Source organism: Aristolochia californica, unplaced genomic scaffold (assembly GCF_029961685.1).
Source record: "Aristolochia californica isolate CCGP_79_NKW_82.1479 unplaced genomic scaffold, dmAriCali1.0.hap1 SCAF_2, whole genome shotgun sequence".
Taxonomy (NCBI): Eukaryota; Viridiplantae; Streptophyta; class Magnoliopsida; order Piperales; family Aristolochiaceae; genus Aristolochia; species Aristolochia californica.
Genome location: NW_027181881.1, coordinates 37,876,245 through 37,894,069, shown reverse-complemented (window position 1 = coordinate 37,894,069; position 17,825 = coordinate 37,876,245). Strand labels below are relative to the sequence as shown.

At 35.5% G+C, this 17,825-nt stretch overlaps 1 protein-coding gene across 3 annotated transcripts; it reads left to right on the top strand.

Moving 5' to 3' along the window:
- The first annotated feature begins 5,151 nt into the window (after nt 1-5,151).
- Nucleotides 5,152-8,152, top strand: LOC137956628 (growth-regulating factor 1-like). Of its 3 annotated transcripts, none has more exons than XR_011113253.1 (6): nt 5,152-5,304; nt 5,709-5,897; nt 6,004-6,418; nt 6,506-6,928; nt 7,035-7,110; nt 8,113-8,152. XR_011113253.1 is itself a non-coding variant. In XM_068804190.1 (5 exons), coding segments are annotated over exons 2-5 (1,014 nt in total). In that variant the 5' UTR covers nt 5,152-5,304; nt 5,709-5,722; the 3' UTR covers nt 7,036-7,248. The 3 variants fall into 3 exon arrangements, 1 of the variants encoding a protein (XP_068660291.1); XR_011113252.1 differs by having other exon boundaries at nt 7,035-7,209; XM_068804190.1 differs by lacking the exon at nt 8,113-8,152 and having other exon boundaries at nt 7,035-7,248.
- The last annotated feature ends 9,673 nt before the right edge of the window (nt 8,153-17,825 follow it).

Sequence of the window (17,825 nt, the reverse complement as noted above, 5' to 3'; positions counted from 1 at the left end):
GAGAGATAGAAAAAAAAAATTAGAGAAGATTTAAAGGCAAATCAAGATACTTGGAAGAAATTTATCTTCAGCTCATGGGATACTTCAACATAAACAAAATTCAATTATTGAAGTTCAAAAGAAACTACAACGGATAAATGACTACTGGAATTTCACCAAACATATAATGGGCATCCAACAACATAACACAAACCCATGAGCAACATTAAGTAGGAGAAGTTATAGCAACATGTGCTGGAATTCTACCTCAAATGAGATTGATCCAAGTTACATAAAGGTAATTGAATCTCACTCATCAATCTTAATAAGACGCAAAAAGCAATTGATCTTGATCACGCTTGTAATTGATTTACAAGAAGATCAAGATTATAACATCAATTTAGTCATAAAAATAAATCTTCACAACATATAAAGATTTATCTTGACTTGATGTGATTCAAAGTTCAAGAAGTAGAAAAACAGTAAAGAGGAGTATGTAAATAAAGAAAGGAAACAAAATGTAAATAAGAAGAGAATGAACTTATCTCTTCATGACTGAACTCCTTTTACAACTTCTTGAACAGATTCATAATAACTTTATCAAGAGGGATCCTAAACTCCTTGCTCTGATACCATATAGAATTTAGGATCTCATGAAAGGAACTTTAGATCAACGAGGAAGAAGAAGAAGATGAGAGAAAGAGAGAAGAGAAGAAGGACATGGAGGGAGAGAGTTTGGATTAAGGGAGAAGAAGTTTACGTCAAAGTGAAAATGAGGGCTTGATGAATTTGTGAAAAGATAGGAGAGTGCTTCAATGCTCTACCTCTTAGCCAATGCATTTATTTATAGTCTTTACAATGCCCGTAGGACTACAACTTGATGAAATAAAAGACATAAAAAGAACACATATTTACACCTCTATGCCATCTTTAAGTGAAGTATCATATTTCACACACGTGCAACTCCTTTGACGTGTAAGTTTCTCTCCTTGAGCTTGTGGGCTTGAGCCCATCTTCCAACACTACTCATCCATATTTGATCTATGTCATTGAGTGTATTAGTATGGTGATCATCGTGGTTTAGTCATGACTGTAATGTGATGAAACTCGCGGTGGTTCTATTATTAATATATAAGATGGTTCCATTATTAATAGTATACAGATGCACACCTAAAGAATTTATGATATAATTGTTTCAGGAATGATATGTAACCCAAGTGGGAGATTGTTAGGAAATTCACGTTTCCTATTCTAATTTGGGCAACATATTTATTTTTCAATTATATTTACTATTTAATGGAATGGGCTGAAATTAAATAATCTAATTTTGTTAAGCCCATTAAGGAATATGGGCCAATTGAGTAGATACCATAGGGTGTAAGGTTTCATATTAAGAGACTTAAAAATTTAGTACAATACCCTTAATATGTTTTATATACCATGTTGTATCAATCCAACTTGGGTATAAAATTAGATATTGTATCAGGACCTTTTGTACATAGAAATGAAAGGTATATACTATAAAAGAGTAACAGTGCTCCATTTGTCTACTTTGATAGCTTCTTGAGGCATCTTGTGTGCATCCTTGGGCCTAGTTTTCTTGACAGTGGCAGTAAATTAGAGCTTGTCGAATTTGTAACTTTCAACTGCCACACCAGTAACTTTGGTTTTCATTCCTTCAATTCCAACTAACTTGCTCTTCATCAAAATTCCATTAACCTAAGTGCATATCTTAGTATAGATTGATCTTTAAAGCCAACCTCACATGGGGAATGCAAAATTCTTACTAATAGCTTGAGTACTGATAGTTGGAGGAACCCCTTTTAAATTAGTGTCAGGCGAAATTCTTACTAAAAGATTCTCCATTGTAGAAAAGAGTTTTGGATAACCAAGAGTAAATATTTCTTTCACAAAACTCGATGTAGTGAAAACAGGCTTCAGTTAATTTGCAAAAGAATTGATCTATCTAGTGCTGGATCACCTTCCTGCATAACTACTCATATTTAGCTGCTAACCCAAACTAAGAGCAAAACCATTCTTGGAAAGAGGCTGACTTAGAGTTACACAAGCAACAAATGAAGAAAAAACAAGCAAATTTATGTATATTTAAACATAACTACATGTATTGATTTATGAAGTGAACGAGATCTATTCACTTGAACTTCATGTACTCAAGAAACAATACTCTCAACAACCCACTTTCATGGTTAGGCTAACTCATGAATTTTTTTTCTTTTGAAATTAATATGAAGTCATAACTGAGCTGGTATTTCTTGATGATATGAAGTCAATGTTACATTGGCTTTAGCAATGTGCTATAATTAAGTTTAACTTTGTAGTTCATACTATGCATTCTCTTGATATGTTGAGAATCTCATTTATGGCCATATAGTTAACATATCCCATGCATCTTTGTCATGTTTTAAATGTTATGGATGGTTTGTTGAATCCGTATGACTTCCAAATATATTGTTTTTGAGTCTCTACTAGTGGTTCCTACACTGAGATTTTACCTGTTTCTAGTGAATTGAGTTACTCTATGTTTTAGTTTTTTATATGAATTTTTAGTTATATATGTGAATTTTCATATTGGTTTGGATGAGTTCTTAATTTTCATGTATTTTTATATAGTTTGATATTAAGATTTTATTATTATATAAGTGTAAAATTATTGTGATTATTACCAATGAAGGTGTTGTTATTGCTTTAGGAGCAATAGCAACTTTCCTACTTATGATATCAATTTATTTTGAAAATGTATCTACACAAAATTAGACTCGATGGAGAAGCTCATATACACTTAATTTTGGAACATAATGAACATTTATTTAGACGTGTTTATAGGATGAGGCCCTATGTTTTCTCTAACCTCTATAATTTGCTCATGGCCAAAGATATCGTATCAATGGAACGGTTTAGATACTCAGTTTGGACTATTAGTATATATTTCCATAGAGTACTAAAGGCGATACTCAAATTAAAAATTATTACATACATCCTCCTTCAATTAGAAATATTCATCCAAAAATAGTGGATAATGGTAAGTATTATTTGTATTTTAAGGTGAACAACAACTATAATTATTATTTATGTATTTGTTCATTTACAAGAATAATTATATCAACATTCAATGTATAGTTTTTAGAAGTACATTAGAGTAATTGATAAAGACTTACATAAAAGGCCCATATTATTGGTAAGGACATTGCTAGGTTTTGTAATTGAAGACAATGCTTATCACAAAATTGTGATGGCACTTCCAAATTTTTATATGGAATGCACTTTTGTAGTACCTGGGTGGGAAGGATCACCGGTTGATGCTCGCATTTTGATGCATGCATTAGATGCACCAAATAGGTTTATCGTCCAAGAGGTAATATGCTTGTTTTATTTACTTACTTTTGTATATTAGTTTCAATTATATTAATCATTATTGTTGTTTCATATTATAAGAAAGTACTACTTGGAAGATGGTGGTGGGTATGCTAATTTGTCTAGTTTTTTGGTACCCTATTGTTCAATTAGATTCATTTAAATGAATAAGATGAAAATCATCTCCCTTAGAGAGTGGGAGAGTTATTCAACCATTGGTATTCATCATTAAAATGTACAATGAGAAGACTTTTGGTATGTGGAAGCAACGGTTTATGATTTTGGATTGAACACATCTATACTCATACAAGAGCCACATGAAAATTATCATTATTTATTGTATTATTCACAATTTTATACGGATATCAGATTGCAATAATGAAAGGATTGAAGGAAAAGAACCAATAGAAGTTATTGGAGATGATCTAAAATTTGGACAAGATCAAGAAGAAGACAAAGATGATTTGGAAAAACTAATTAACCAGCCTAGAGTCTCAAAATCAGGGAGAAGAAGGAAAAATAAATTAACTAAATTAACTAAATATTTTCATAACAATATAGCAACTTAAATGTGGGACAATATATAGATTAGAATAATTGATTTGAGATAACCAAGTGTTTTAGACAAAAAAAAATTAAATTTTGTATTTGACATTTTCTTAATTTTGTATTTAATATTTAATATTTTATATTTTACTTAAAACTTTATTCTATATTTATTTCCCCGGAAAAGTCATTAACATGTCTGGTAAGGAAATTAAAAAAAAATCCATGTAATTTCCTAGTAAGTCACTAATAAAATTTTATAATGGAGGTTTCTTAAAAATATATTTTCCAGAAAAAATTATTTCTAACTTTTTTTCTGAAATATAAATTTCTGGTTAACCAGGGTACTTAATCTTGAGGTCAAATGGTATAAAATAAATACCATAGAGGATGGTATATTCATATTTTCTCATGCCCCATATAACTCATATTGGTGGATACAGGCCGATACAGGAAAATTTATCGAAGGAATGCCATTTACCGGGTTTTGGAAGTCTGCCGTAGTAGTACCCTCGACTTGTTTTATTTTTTTAAACGAATCACGTCTGGTGTCTCAGCTCTCAAGCAGTGACGCAGCGAGCTTGCGCTGTAAGCCTGTAAGTACATGTGAGCTGAACCGACAGAAAATCTCCAGGGTGAAGGTGACACCAAAAAATGGTGGAAACATATTTCCTTTGGAGAAAACGAAGATTGGTTTGCGCTTAGGAGAAAGAGTAAATCCAGGTATTAATTAGTAGAAAAAGATTATGACAAACAGAATATTACAGGAGTAAAGAAGGCAGAGAGAAGAAGAGAGACAAGGAGTCACTGTTCACGCTCCCGAGAACCGAACCCTGTATGGAGAAAAATAAAGAAGAAATAGATTTTCCGAGTGGGTTCTGATCGCTGCATCTGCCTTCACGTGGAAAGTAGCAGTGGAAAAAGAAAAACCAGAGGCGACCGTACGCACCTTCAGCCCGCTCCTCCCTCACGCTCTGAACTCTTAAAGTCTAATGTCTGAACTATCTCTTTACAAGCCCTCCATTTTCACTTCTTTTAATCAAATATTTTTATGTGTTTTATAGGTTTCCGTATTAGATGGCAGAGACAGCAACAACAAATGGCAGCAGTGGCAGCACCAGTGGATGCAGACCTGAGCAGTCAGTCATAATAAGATGAGATCCAGGTGGCAGCACTATCGTCAGACCCATTAGTTTTATCCATGCACAGAAGATTCTGCAACCCCAAATGACTCCCCTTCCAATGCATAATGCTCTTTAACCCAGCGTTGCACTGAATCGGAATCTCTCCTTGGAAATCATCTCGAACAGCTGCCGGAGCAAGCTATTTCGTTCGCTGTTTCTTCAATTTCCTGGCAATGGGTTATGTTCGGATTAAGCGAAAGGCGTCGACATTCTGAAGTTTGAGGTATTTGTTTCTCTGCCACCATCTTTTCGTTGGTTGATGATGCCAGTAAAAATCTGGAAATGCTTGCCTTTCCTACTTCAATGGATGAGGAAATCATCGTAGTCCGTAGAACGAACTCTGTGAAGGTTTCTTTTTCTGAGTTATTCCTGCTTGTCTTGATCTTTAAACGATATCTTAAGGAGCAGTTGCTTTCATCTCTTGATTAGCTCTTGGATGGATTGCCTGTAATAGTCATAAAGCGATGGAACTGTGAAGTATCCTTTTGAGCTGTTGCTATCAACTCCGAGTTTCACCCTTGATAGAGGATGATGCTTCATATTGATCTATATAAATGTTTCATATCGTCACTAGCCTTTGTTTGTTTCTAGAGCTTCCTTCTATTAGGTTTCTTTTTGCATATGCAGATCTCACTCACAAGATGCTACCGGCAAGAAATAGATCTCCTTTCACTGCTTCTCAATGGAAAGAGCTAGAGCATCAAGCTCTCATCTTCAAATACATGATGTCTGGAGTACCCATCCCATCCGATCTCCTGTACCCAATCAGAAGAAGCTTTGATCCTATCACTTCTAGGCTCTTCCCCCACCAACCCGGTAAGTTTATTTCTGATCAAATCAAGTTTTGTCTTTGCCTTTCTCTCAGTTATCCATCTATGTTCTTTCCAAATGAAAACTTGAATATGCATCTTCGATTCTGCAGTCGGCTGGGGGTGCTTGGGTTTTGGCAGAAAAGCAGACCCGGAGCCTGGAAGGTGCAGACGAACCGATGGAAAGAAGTGGAGATGCTCTAAAGAAGCATTTCCTGACTCTAAGTACTGTGAAAGACACATGCATAGAGGGAAAAACCGTTCAAGAAAGCCTGTGGAAATTCCCATCACTTCTTCAACTCCATCAAAGCCCCCGATGACCGCTTCTCAATCTTCTGTTTTTTCTTCTTCTGCTGCGGTAGCATCTCAAAACCGCTATCACCCTTACAATAGTCCTGCACTTCATCCCTTTCTTTACCCTCATGCGTCTTCTTCTCGACCTCCAGAAATCGGGTTTCCTCAGCAAAGCAACCATATCCTTTTCAATTTAGACTCTGCGTCTTACTCTACCGCGGAAAAGGATTACAGGTTCGTGGAAAATGAAGTAATAAATTAGTCTTTTTCATTTTTTGCTTGTTTTCAAATTTATTTACCTTGTTTTTGCCTACTGAGCAGATACTTGAATGGAGGGAGAGACATAGTGGATGAGCAACCTTTCTTCTCCGAGGCTTCTGGCACTTTACGTGGCATCGGCGATTCGCTTACCCCTCTGAGATTGAGCTCTCCACTAAAACAAAAGAGCTGCTCTGTTTTGCCGAGTACTTACTCTCAGCTGCATTTACACAACCAGTATGATAATCAACATTCGCAGCATTGCTTTGTTTTGGGTACTGATTTTAAATCGGATAGGCCCGTGAAAGCTGAACGAGAAGAGGGGACTCGCCGATTCTTCGATGAATGGCCCAAGAACAAAGCTTCTTGGATGAATTTGGAGGAAGATAGGTCAACTCGGGCTTCTCTCTCGACGACCCAGCTCTCAATCTCGATTCCAGTAGGCTCTTCAGACTACCCTGTTTTGAAATCCTCAAGCTCATCATGGTAATCTGTTGGTTCCGATCATCTTTCTATTCCATTTCAACGGAGGAATTCCCCGCTGATGACCTTACAAGCTCTCCTCGTTTTTTTTTTTTTTTTTTTTTTCCAGATGATTAAAAGCTCAAACGGGTCTGTTCTATTTTTTTGGATCAGAGGTGGCTGTGATCTATCATCAAAGACCAAAAGTGATTCCACTGAACTGTTGGTTTTTTCTGATAGGAGTCATTGCTGAAACATCTTGGTTTATTTAATTTTTTGGTAGCACGAAGAAACTGTTTATCAAGGTTTGTTTGAAAGAGAATTTCTTTAATGTTGCTCTGGTTTCTGATTCAAATGCCTCTCTTATTATAAACCTCTGTGCTTAATTTCTGATCAGCAACATCTTGGGAGTTGGAGGTGCCTTTTCTCCTGGCCCAAGATTTTGGATTTTCTTTGCCGTTAATTAATCACTTTCGCAGCTCTCTCATCCTGTCCTGATCTATAGACTTACCACCAGTAACCGTAAAACACAGTTGGATTGTTTCGTAAACAGTGAAGCAAATCGATCCAACATTAAAATTTTATCCAAGTTCCGAACTTTTGAAATTCGAAAAAGATGAAAATTTTGTTTTACCCGAAAAACGGACGTGGGTTGCAGGGAGTTGGTCTGCTTCTTAAATATATGTAGTTCATGGATCTATAGTGCATTTATTCTTGAGGGGTCTGTGGTTCCACTGACACTTGGAATCCTAGGAGACCTTAAAATATATTTCTAATGTTTTGTATTCCTAATCTGTGAGCTGCTCTGTTTTCTGTTATCTTTTAACTCAAAGATCAAGATTAGAAGTTTGCTAAAAGAATAATAACATTACATGGAAAGAACAGTAGATGTGCCTATGTTCAGATTAAAATAGGATCACCATTATTGAAACAAAATGAAGTTTAAAGATGTGATTCTTTTTAATATTTCATTCGTTTCAAACTGAATCGTAGTCTGATCGGTTGACCTGATGACCTCTTTGGACGTCGGCCTGATTCCATCCTGGTTAAGGTTAGAATGGGGTCAGATCCAAATTCTTTATTTCGTTTTTGTGTTCTAAAAAACTTTTGATACTCCTGGGCGGATCACAGGAAACACAACTCTCAGTAAGTCGGAAACTGAGAAAGTGCTTTTTGGTCAATCTTATAGGACAGTGCTTTTCTTGTAGATGAGCAGTGGTGCAGGCCAGAGTTGCAGAGTTGCAGAGTGGACAGAGGGAGTGCAGGCTGCCGCTGCGCCCTTTTTCTCTGAAGCGTGTGATGTATGTTGGTTCAGACTACAGACCCTGCACAGAAGCAGAACAGAGACAGAATGGGAGAGGAGGGGGCATTTTAGTCAGCCATTGCTTGAATGTTGATGCCGGAAATGTCAGGCATCAGAAGCAACAACTGATCCGTGAAAGAGAAAAAAGAAGAGAGCACGCCGCTCGTACTGACCAATGACACAACAGCAGCTGGCCAGTGCCTCTTCCTCCTTCTATCGACCATTTATTGCTTTACCAGCGGAGTTGCAGGGTTTTCCAAACCCGCGTTTCTGTCATCAAAGATCAATCCTTTTGATCTCAACTTTTGAAATTACGACTTCCGGAAGGAGGAAGGAAGGTCCTTTAAATGCATTTGCTTATTAAATCGGATAAAAGTTGTTTGTTTCTTAACCCATTTTCGTCTCACTTAAACTCTATTCTGTCACTCTATTTTGCCTCATCAAGACCTGATTTTCATGACTCATTTATGATTCCGTGGAGTGTCATCTATTCATTCAAGTTCCTGACCCAAGATATCAACTAGAATGACGTTTTGTCTGGCCTGGCAAATGTTGTACCATTACGAAATTATTTGCCACCATGAAGATGGAGCTGGTACGGGGTCTGGAATCTAAATGATACTCAAATGTGTAATTGTGATGACAAATCAAGATTTCTCCGAGTCGTCTTAGAGAGTGTTTCGTTGTAAATAAAAGGAATATTGGGTGGGTCATTTTAACGACTGCAATGTCATTACTGTATATGTTCAGACTCCAAAGTACGGTTTCATAATGGGATAGAATTGCTTGTTGAATTTCATCTGGAAATTCGCTTAAGTATATATAAGTTGGTATAATCTCACGTAGCGTTCGGTCCCTACTGAATTTTTAAAATAGAATAATACTTTACGAAGTTCACATTAACCTTTATTTATAATAGAAAAAATTAGTAGAACCTAATTACAACTAAATTACCATTGTCCTAGTTATAACCAAAGTTAAATACTAAAAAATAAGTCATAGAATAATTGAATAACTTAACAGAAATAGCAGACAAACATAACTAAAACATCTTCAATTGAAACTCTTCTATGAGATTTCTTTCTACGAGACTCTTCTTAGACTCCACCATATTAATTTTGGCTCTATGAGACTTCTTACTGTGAGTGTCATGTAAACTCTTATATACCTGCTCTTCAACACTCTCCCTCAAGATGAAAAATGATTCTTGGTTTTCAATTTTTTTTTTTTTCTGAAATAAAATTCATCATAGATGTAAAAACTTCATATTTTGTGCTCCCCCTTTTTTAAATATTTTGGTCACAAAAAAAAAGACAAAAGACAATATGGGAGAATAAAATCACTCCTAGTCATACGGCAAAAGTCCATACACTAGTAAAAAATGGTCATAGACTAAAACACACTTTGCTCAATTTTAAAGGTGAAAAAAAAAACTAACTTTAGGGCTTAACAATTAACTACTCACTCTTTAAGGGTAACTCAAACACAAATCCCCTCTTTGGTGAAGAATAAAAGACTTAACTCAAGCTAGATATTGGGCACACTCGTATACTTTTTATTTAGTTGGTCTAAGAATTGATCTAAAGTGATGAAAATACAATACAATAAATTGAAAAAATACCAGAGGAAAACAACTTTAACAGAAATGAGGCAAATATGTACTCATACTTCCAAACAAATCTAGAATATGTCAAAAAAAAATTTGAAAAACTAGGGGAGACTATAACGGTAGAACTTAATAAATTTGACTAAAATTTTTCAATTAACTATATGGAAGATATACAACCAAGTAACAAAAAACACAAAACTTAAAAATAACATTGAAGCAAGATATGCATACCTTGAAAGAGTACATCATGAAGTGATTAAGTTTGACCAAAACTCTCTAATTGGAAGAGAAATTTGGCTAAAAAAATTGGATTTAAGAGAAAAGGAAACTTAATTCACGTAAATGCATGGATAAATAATAGTAGAGAGAAATAGGGGAAAAAAAGATTTTTGGCATAACTAACCTTTAGTACTTCTGATATCGATATCTCCAAAAATATAGCTCAGAATCACAAATTGTTTTTTTCTCAATAAGCTAGACTAAAAGAGATTTAAAATTGAGATCTGATTTGACATAAAAATCTTTGTTCTTGAATCTTTTATGACCTCTTTATTTTCTTTTTTTTGTAAGTTGACCCGTGCCGACTTCAATAAGAATATCTCCTTAAATATAGATCAGATTGACATGAAATTTTCTCTTTCTGAAACTAGACTTTGATTCCTTTCATCCAAATATATTTTTTATTCATAAAATATAATTATTTTTATAGAACGGATCTGATAGATTTCGGACTTTGATACCTTTCTTCTTTGGCCTGCATGATCGTTGATTCTTTCGAGATCGATATCTCCCTCTAGAAAACTCAGATTGAGAATTGGTTGGATAGATAATAAAATAAACTTACATATACTTATTTTGGCATTTAATTCTCCATATAAAGTTTTGTTCTTCATGGTATAAAATAGCTCAGATTTTCAAAATTCTTTTTGATTTGGAAATTAAACTCGAAGATCTTTTTGTCAATATATAATTTACAATATGAAAAGTTGAGTATGGAGGTGCGAACACCAAGAAAACAACGGGTATTGAGACATGAAAGAAAGAAAAAAGATAGAATATGAATCTAAACTACTAGAGATGATAGATCAGAAATGGATCACATTATCTCTTTGGGATGACCAAGTTAACTCACAAAACCTGCTCTGATACCATATTGAATTTCTTGAAAAGAGAAATATTTCACTAATTTTATGTAATTTGAGTACATGGGCCTCTATTTATAATATAGGAAACTAATAGGATCCAATTACAATTAAACTACCATTTTTCCAGTTACAGCAAAAGTTGAACACTAAAAGATAAGTAGTAGAATAGTTGAACAACTCAACATAAATAGAAGACTAACATAACTAAAACATCTTAAACTGAGACTCTTCTATGAGACTTATTCCATGAAACTCTTCTTAGACTCTACCATATTAATTTTGGCTCTATGAGACTTTTTAATGTGAGAGTCATGTAAGACTCTTCCATACCCGCTCTTCAATAGTCCCAAAATGATATAAATTTATTGAAGACGAATAGGTTTGTTGCCACTAATAGAAATTTTTTAAATTCTGCCACTATAATGCAATTCAAAATTTGAAATATATAATATGTAATTTGAAAATAAAAAATCAAATGGAAAATTATGCAAATTCATACAATCATAACAAGATGAAAAGATTTGTAGTGGTTTAAAACCCAAACACAAGTTGCCAAGCAATTATCTTGATAATTTAAAGTTCAATATGCTATGTAATAAGCTAAATAATATTTATAATAGTTAGATTTAGGATCCCATGATAATAGAGTAAACCAACAACACAAGAGAAGTGGAAACCAACAAGAGAGAAAGAGAGAAGAACAACGAGAGGGAAATGAGAGAAGGAGAAGAAGAAGGAGAGAGGGACGAGAGTTTGGAGATATTTTGAGAGAGAGAGAGAGAGAGAGGGAAGGAGGATTAGGGTTAAGTCACGTGCCTAGTCCTCCCTCTCAACATGTATTTATAATAATGAATGTCTCAAGAATTACATCAATACATTATACCATAGGAAGGGAAGGAAAGGGACAAAATTTAAAGGTAATTTACATTATTTCCATTATACTCGAATTATATCTCCCTACACTCCCCCTCAAGTTGGGGGAGAGAAAATATCATAAATACCCAGCTTGTCGCATATAGTGGTCTGAATCTTGGATGTGACCGACTTTGTAAGTGTATTTGCCACATGTCCTTGAGATGAAACATGTTTGAGAGATATAATGCCAATTTAAAAATTTTCCCATATGAAGTGGCTGTTTACCTCAATATGTTTTGTTCTCTAGTGGAAGACCGAATTTGAAGCAATGTAGATGACCGTCTGGTTGTCACAACGTAGTTCCATAGGAGCTTCTTTGTGGAACCCTAATTTGTTAAGTTGTGGAGCCTAATCAATGCCTTATGCTGAGTTGGTACGTGGGTCGACCTTCGCGGTAAGGTCACCATGGGGATTCGAAGGGGGGGCTGGGAAACCCCCTCCTGGGGGTGTGGGGCAGAGACCCCGCCAGATCCATGCTATATTGACTGTTGTTTCATTAAGGGTAGTTTGGAGATTTTATACTTGTAATCAGCTTGACCTAATTTTCTCTTTATATTTGGGGGCGTCGTTGTTAGGGTTTCAATCATCATTCAAAGGAGCATCTTGAGTTGTGGGTCTAGAGAGAGGTTAGAGAAAAACACTTGTAATTGTGTGCGATTTCTCTTATAAACTATTTCATCTTTATAATGGATTACTGTAACGGCATAAGACATAACGTAGTCTCAACTTGAGGCAAACCTGTATAAATCTTGTTTGTTCTCGTGCCTTCTTTTTATTTCTTTCGTGATTATTATTATAGCTCTTGTTAATTTGGAATTAGGGTGTCTAATTCCTAATAAGTGGTATCAGAGCTTTGGTTCATGATTGAGAGCAACGGTTGAAGGAGAAGGATCGACACTAGGAATCAACAAGTTCGATGGTATGGATTTTGCGTTCTAGAGAATACAGATTGAAGACTATCTATACAGTAAAAAGTCTCACTCACCACTTCTAGATATGAAACCAGAAGGTATAAAAGATGATGACTAGAATCTTCATGATTGACATGTGTTGGGAGTAGTCTGGTGAACACTATTGAAGAACGCTCACTACGTGGTGTCGGAGAAAACCACAGCGGGGATGATGAAGATTATGTCAGATATGTATGTGAAGCCTTCTGCAACTAATAAGGTATATCTCATGAAAAAAATTATCAATTTAAAGATGACATAAAATACATTAGTGGCATCGCATTTGAATGAGTTTAGCATGAATGTCAATTAATTGATCTCCATTCATATTAAATTTGATAATGAGGTTCGTGCTTTAATTCTTTTGGCATCTGTGCTAAATTGTTGGGAGCCTATGAGGGCTACGGTTAGCAGCTTTGTAGGCAACGAGAAGTTGATCTTTAGTGATGTACAGGATACCATTCTTGCGAAGGAAGTTTGTAGAAAGGACTCTGGAGAATCGTCGACATCTAATTCTACTCTAAATGTTGATACTAGGGCAGGAACTTCGAGAGGAATTCCAACAAAGGAAATAAAGGAATGGTAAAAGCGAGTCCAAATTTAGAAGGAATGTGGAATGTTGGAATTGTGGCAAGTTTGGTCATGTAAAGAAGAACTGCAGAGCATTGAAGAAGGATGAAAAGAAAAGCATTGCAAATGCGGTGACAGATGAAGTACAAGATGCTTTATTCTTGTCGGTTGATAGCCCTATTGACTATTGGGTGTTAGATTTAGGAGCTTCTTTTCCTAGCACTGCGTACTACGAGATCATGGAGAATTATGTTACTGGAGGTCATGGGAAGGTGTATCTTGCTGATGGAGAACCTTTGGATATTGTCGGTATTGGTAATGTAAGTTTGAGGATGTCAAACGGGTCAGTGTGGGAAAATTCACAAGGTTAGACATGTACCAAAACTGATGCATAATATGATCTCAGTAGGGCAGCTTGATGATGAAGGTCATAATGTGACTTTTAAAGGTGTTGCTTGGAAAGTCACTGAGGGAGCCATGGTTGTTGCACGAGGAGTTAAAACTGGAACTATTTACATCACTTCAAATTGTAGAGACACGATTGCCGTTGTTGATGCTGTTATTGATTTTGATATGTGGTATTACAGGCTGGGTCACATGAGTGAGAAGGGAATGAAAGTGTTTCAGTCCAATGGGAAACTATTGAAAACTGTAAATAATAGTTTGAGTGACTGCTGTACTTTCTGTAAGTTGAAAAGGGTTAGCTTTTCTAATGCTGGAAAGGAGCAAAAGACAACAAAATTGGAGTTGGTTCACACAGATGTGTAGGCGTCTTCAACTGTTACCTCCCTTGGCGTCAACCAATAGTAAAACGCCTTCACTATAAAGGTATACATAGGCTCCTCTATCTTCAATAAGCCTTTTTAAGGTTGGAAGGAGAATGAGAGAGGTAGACTGAGAGAGAGAGAGAGAGAGAGTGAGAGAGTGAGAGAAGAGGGAAAGAGGATTAAAGTTAGGTCATGTCCCTAATCCTCCCCCTTAACTTGTATTTATAATAGTGAACTTCTTACAAATTACATCAATGGCCTGTATCCGACAAGAAATAAAGATAATTTACATCATTGCTACTATACTAAAATTACATCTTTCAACACCCCGCCTCAAGCTGGGGGAGAGAAAACATCATAAATACCCAGCTTACTGCATATAGTGGTCTGTATCTTTGATGGGACCTACTTTGTGAGTGTATCTACCACTTATCCATGTGATAAAACATGTTTGTGAGAAATAATGCCTATTTCAAAATTTTCCCATATGAAATGGCAATCTACCTCAATATGTTTCGTTCACTTATGGAAGACTGGATTTGAAGTAATGTGGATAATTGTCTTGTTATCACAATATAGTTCCATAGTCATTTTTTGGAAACCCAATTCAGTAAGAAGATATTTGATCCATAGACACTCACTAACTGCATGGGTCATTGTTATGTATTCTGCATCAACACTCGATCTTGCAACCACATTCTACTTTTTATTATTCTATGTAACCAATTTTCCTCCAAATAAAGTGCAATACCCAAGGGTGGACTTCCTGTCATGGTGATCTAGCCCAATCGGAATCTGCAAATCCTTCAATGTTGAGGTGACCATGACATTTATATAGAAGTCATTTGCCTAGAGCCCCTTTTAAGAATTGAAGGATCCTCTCCAGAGCTTTCTAGTGAATAACTTGTGGTTTATACATATACTGACTAGCCACACTTAAGGCATATGATATATCTGGTCTAGTCACTATAAGATAAATGAGCTTCCTTACAGGTCTCTAATATTTGCCTACATCCAATTTTTCACTAGAGCATACACACAACTTTGTATTAGCCTCCATAAGAACATTTGTTGGTCAATATCCCATCATCCATGTGTTGTCTAGTGGATCAAGGACTTACTTCCTTTGAGATAAGATATTCCCATGTTTTGACTGAAGGACCTCATTACCCAAAAAATATTTTAAAAATCAAAGATCTTTCGTTTTGAATTCCTTGCATATCTTTGCTTTAACTTTTTTTATACTTCTGCATTACTACTAGTTAAGACAATATCATCTACATAAATTACTAGTAATACACTCCCCCTCAAGGTTGTTACAATGTGGGACCCACCATGGTGCTCGAGCTGGTGGGACCCACCATGAGGACATGGGACACCAAGAAGTACCCTCACCCAAGCTAGCACTAGTTAAGGAGTTAAGAAGCACAAGCTGAATTGAGTTAGAAGACTTGAAGATTAAGTGGGACCCATAAATGTCACATGACCTAACATGTTTATCAAGATAACTTGGAAGATCATGATGGACCCACAAGGATAAGGCCACGAGCTGACCTCCTCCCTTATATTCATGTGATTGAAGAAAGAGTTCTAGTTCAACTCATATTAGTCTTCTAGTAGATTGTTTTGAATAGACTTATCTTAGAGAGTTAGAGTTGGAATGTAATTAGGAGATTAAAAGGCTAATTGTATAAGGACTCTATCTCTTCCTCTACTATAAATAGAGGTGTTGTAATTCGGAATTAATCAAGTTACACATCTCCTTCTTGAGTTAATCTCTCTCTCTCTCTCTTTGCTTGGCGCCACCTCTCTTTTCTCTTTTTTTTTATTCTCTCTACCTGAGAACTCTTCTTCCCTTTTCTTTTTTTCTTTCTTCTTTCTCTTGCTCAGAATTATGGAAAAGGAATCCTAAATTTAATATGGTATCAGAGCATCAATTTTAGGATCCCTCGCAAAGGAATGCTCTAAAGAAGTGATGATCAATACCACTCAAAGAAGGCTCTTTTGTGAAGGAAGATCACAAACTGTGATATAAGTGCATAAATTTTTTTCTTCATGTTACTGGTTTCGAATTTAGAAGTTGATTTAAAGATGAGTATGTGAATGCTTTCATCTTATTATATTATGGATATGCATTCCTCTCTATCTAGAAGAAGCTATCAAAACAGTTTTGTCGGTTTGGAAATTCTGTTAATCGAGATTGGTCCATGATCAGATTGCAGATTGTTGGATTTTTTTTTTTGTGGGAACAAGAGTCCCCTGATATAGAAGATTGTTATTGAGTCTGTTATGAGTGGTATTAGAAAAGAATTCAGAATGATAATTTAACATCAATGCTAAAATTCCCCATAGATCGAGTTGTTTGAAGAATACTACTTGGTGTTATTATTAGAATTTTTTGAAGAAAAGCCTATCATGGCTGAAGATAATATGAATATCATAAGTGATATACTGAGAATTATCACCATAGCCTTACATGGGGTATCAAATTTTATGAGTTGGTCCATATCGGTTTGGAGGTTTCTTATAACAAAAGACCTACTTGCTCACCTCACCACCTGAGGACCAACTATTGATGAAAATGATATTTTTTATAACAAATGGTTGAAAAATGATACTTTGATGATTATGTGGCTAATCAATAGCATGGAAGAATATGTCTCCAACAATGTCATTCATCTTGACACTACTAAACAAATTTGGGAGACCTTTGCTAAACTGTACTCTTGCCCAGATACTCTACATAGACCATATGACATTCTCCAAAAACATGTTGAATACTAAAAAATGAGAAAATATCTATGAGTACTTGGCCCGCTTTAGAGGTTTTCTTCAAGAGTGGAAGTTACCTCAGCCTTCAACCACAAATATTTCTATCCAAGACAAGCAGAAGAAAGTCTTAATTACTGCTATTTGCCTTGCAAATGTTAAACCCCATCTTGAGATTGCCAAGAGTCAACTATTGAGTGCTTCTATTGTCCCAAAGTTTGATGATGTATGTACAACTCTACTTCGTATTCCAGACACTTCTTCCTCCACTATTGAAGTATCATCCGCTATGTATTCCGATCATAGAGGATCATCATCTGGCCACGACCGAGGCCGAGGCAAAGGTTATAGAGGAGGCATAGGAAGAGGTGGAAGGACTGGTGCTGGCAGAGCGGATGGGAAAGAGTGTACTCATTGTAAAAAAGTTGGCCACACTATAGATCAATGCTATTACAAGGATTCCAAGGCATGCAATTACTCAGGAAAATATGACCATTATAAAGAGATACGCTATAAAGCCAATGGACATTTAGAATTGACAAGGGCTAGTCAAGCCTTTGTCAGTGATACAAAAGAAGAAAAACCCACAAAATCAACAAAACAAAATTTTTTACTGATGAAGAGTATGAGCTATTTCAGAAAATGATGTTGAATTTATGGAAAATTGAAATACTTCATTGACTTTAATAACTTATGGTAATCAAAGTACATGAACCTCTATATATAATAGAGGAAGGTAGTAGAGTCCAATTACAATAAAACTACCCTTGTCCCAATTACACCCAAATTCTAACTCTTAAAGATAAGTCTTAACATAATTAAATAGCTCAATATTGATAAAAGACAAACATAACTCAAACTAAAACTCTTCTTGGTCGTGACCCTAAGATAAA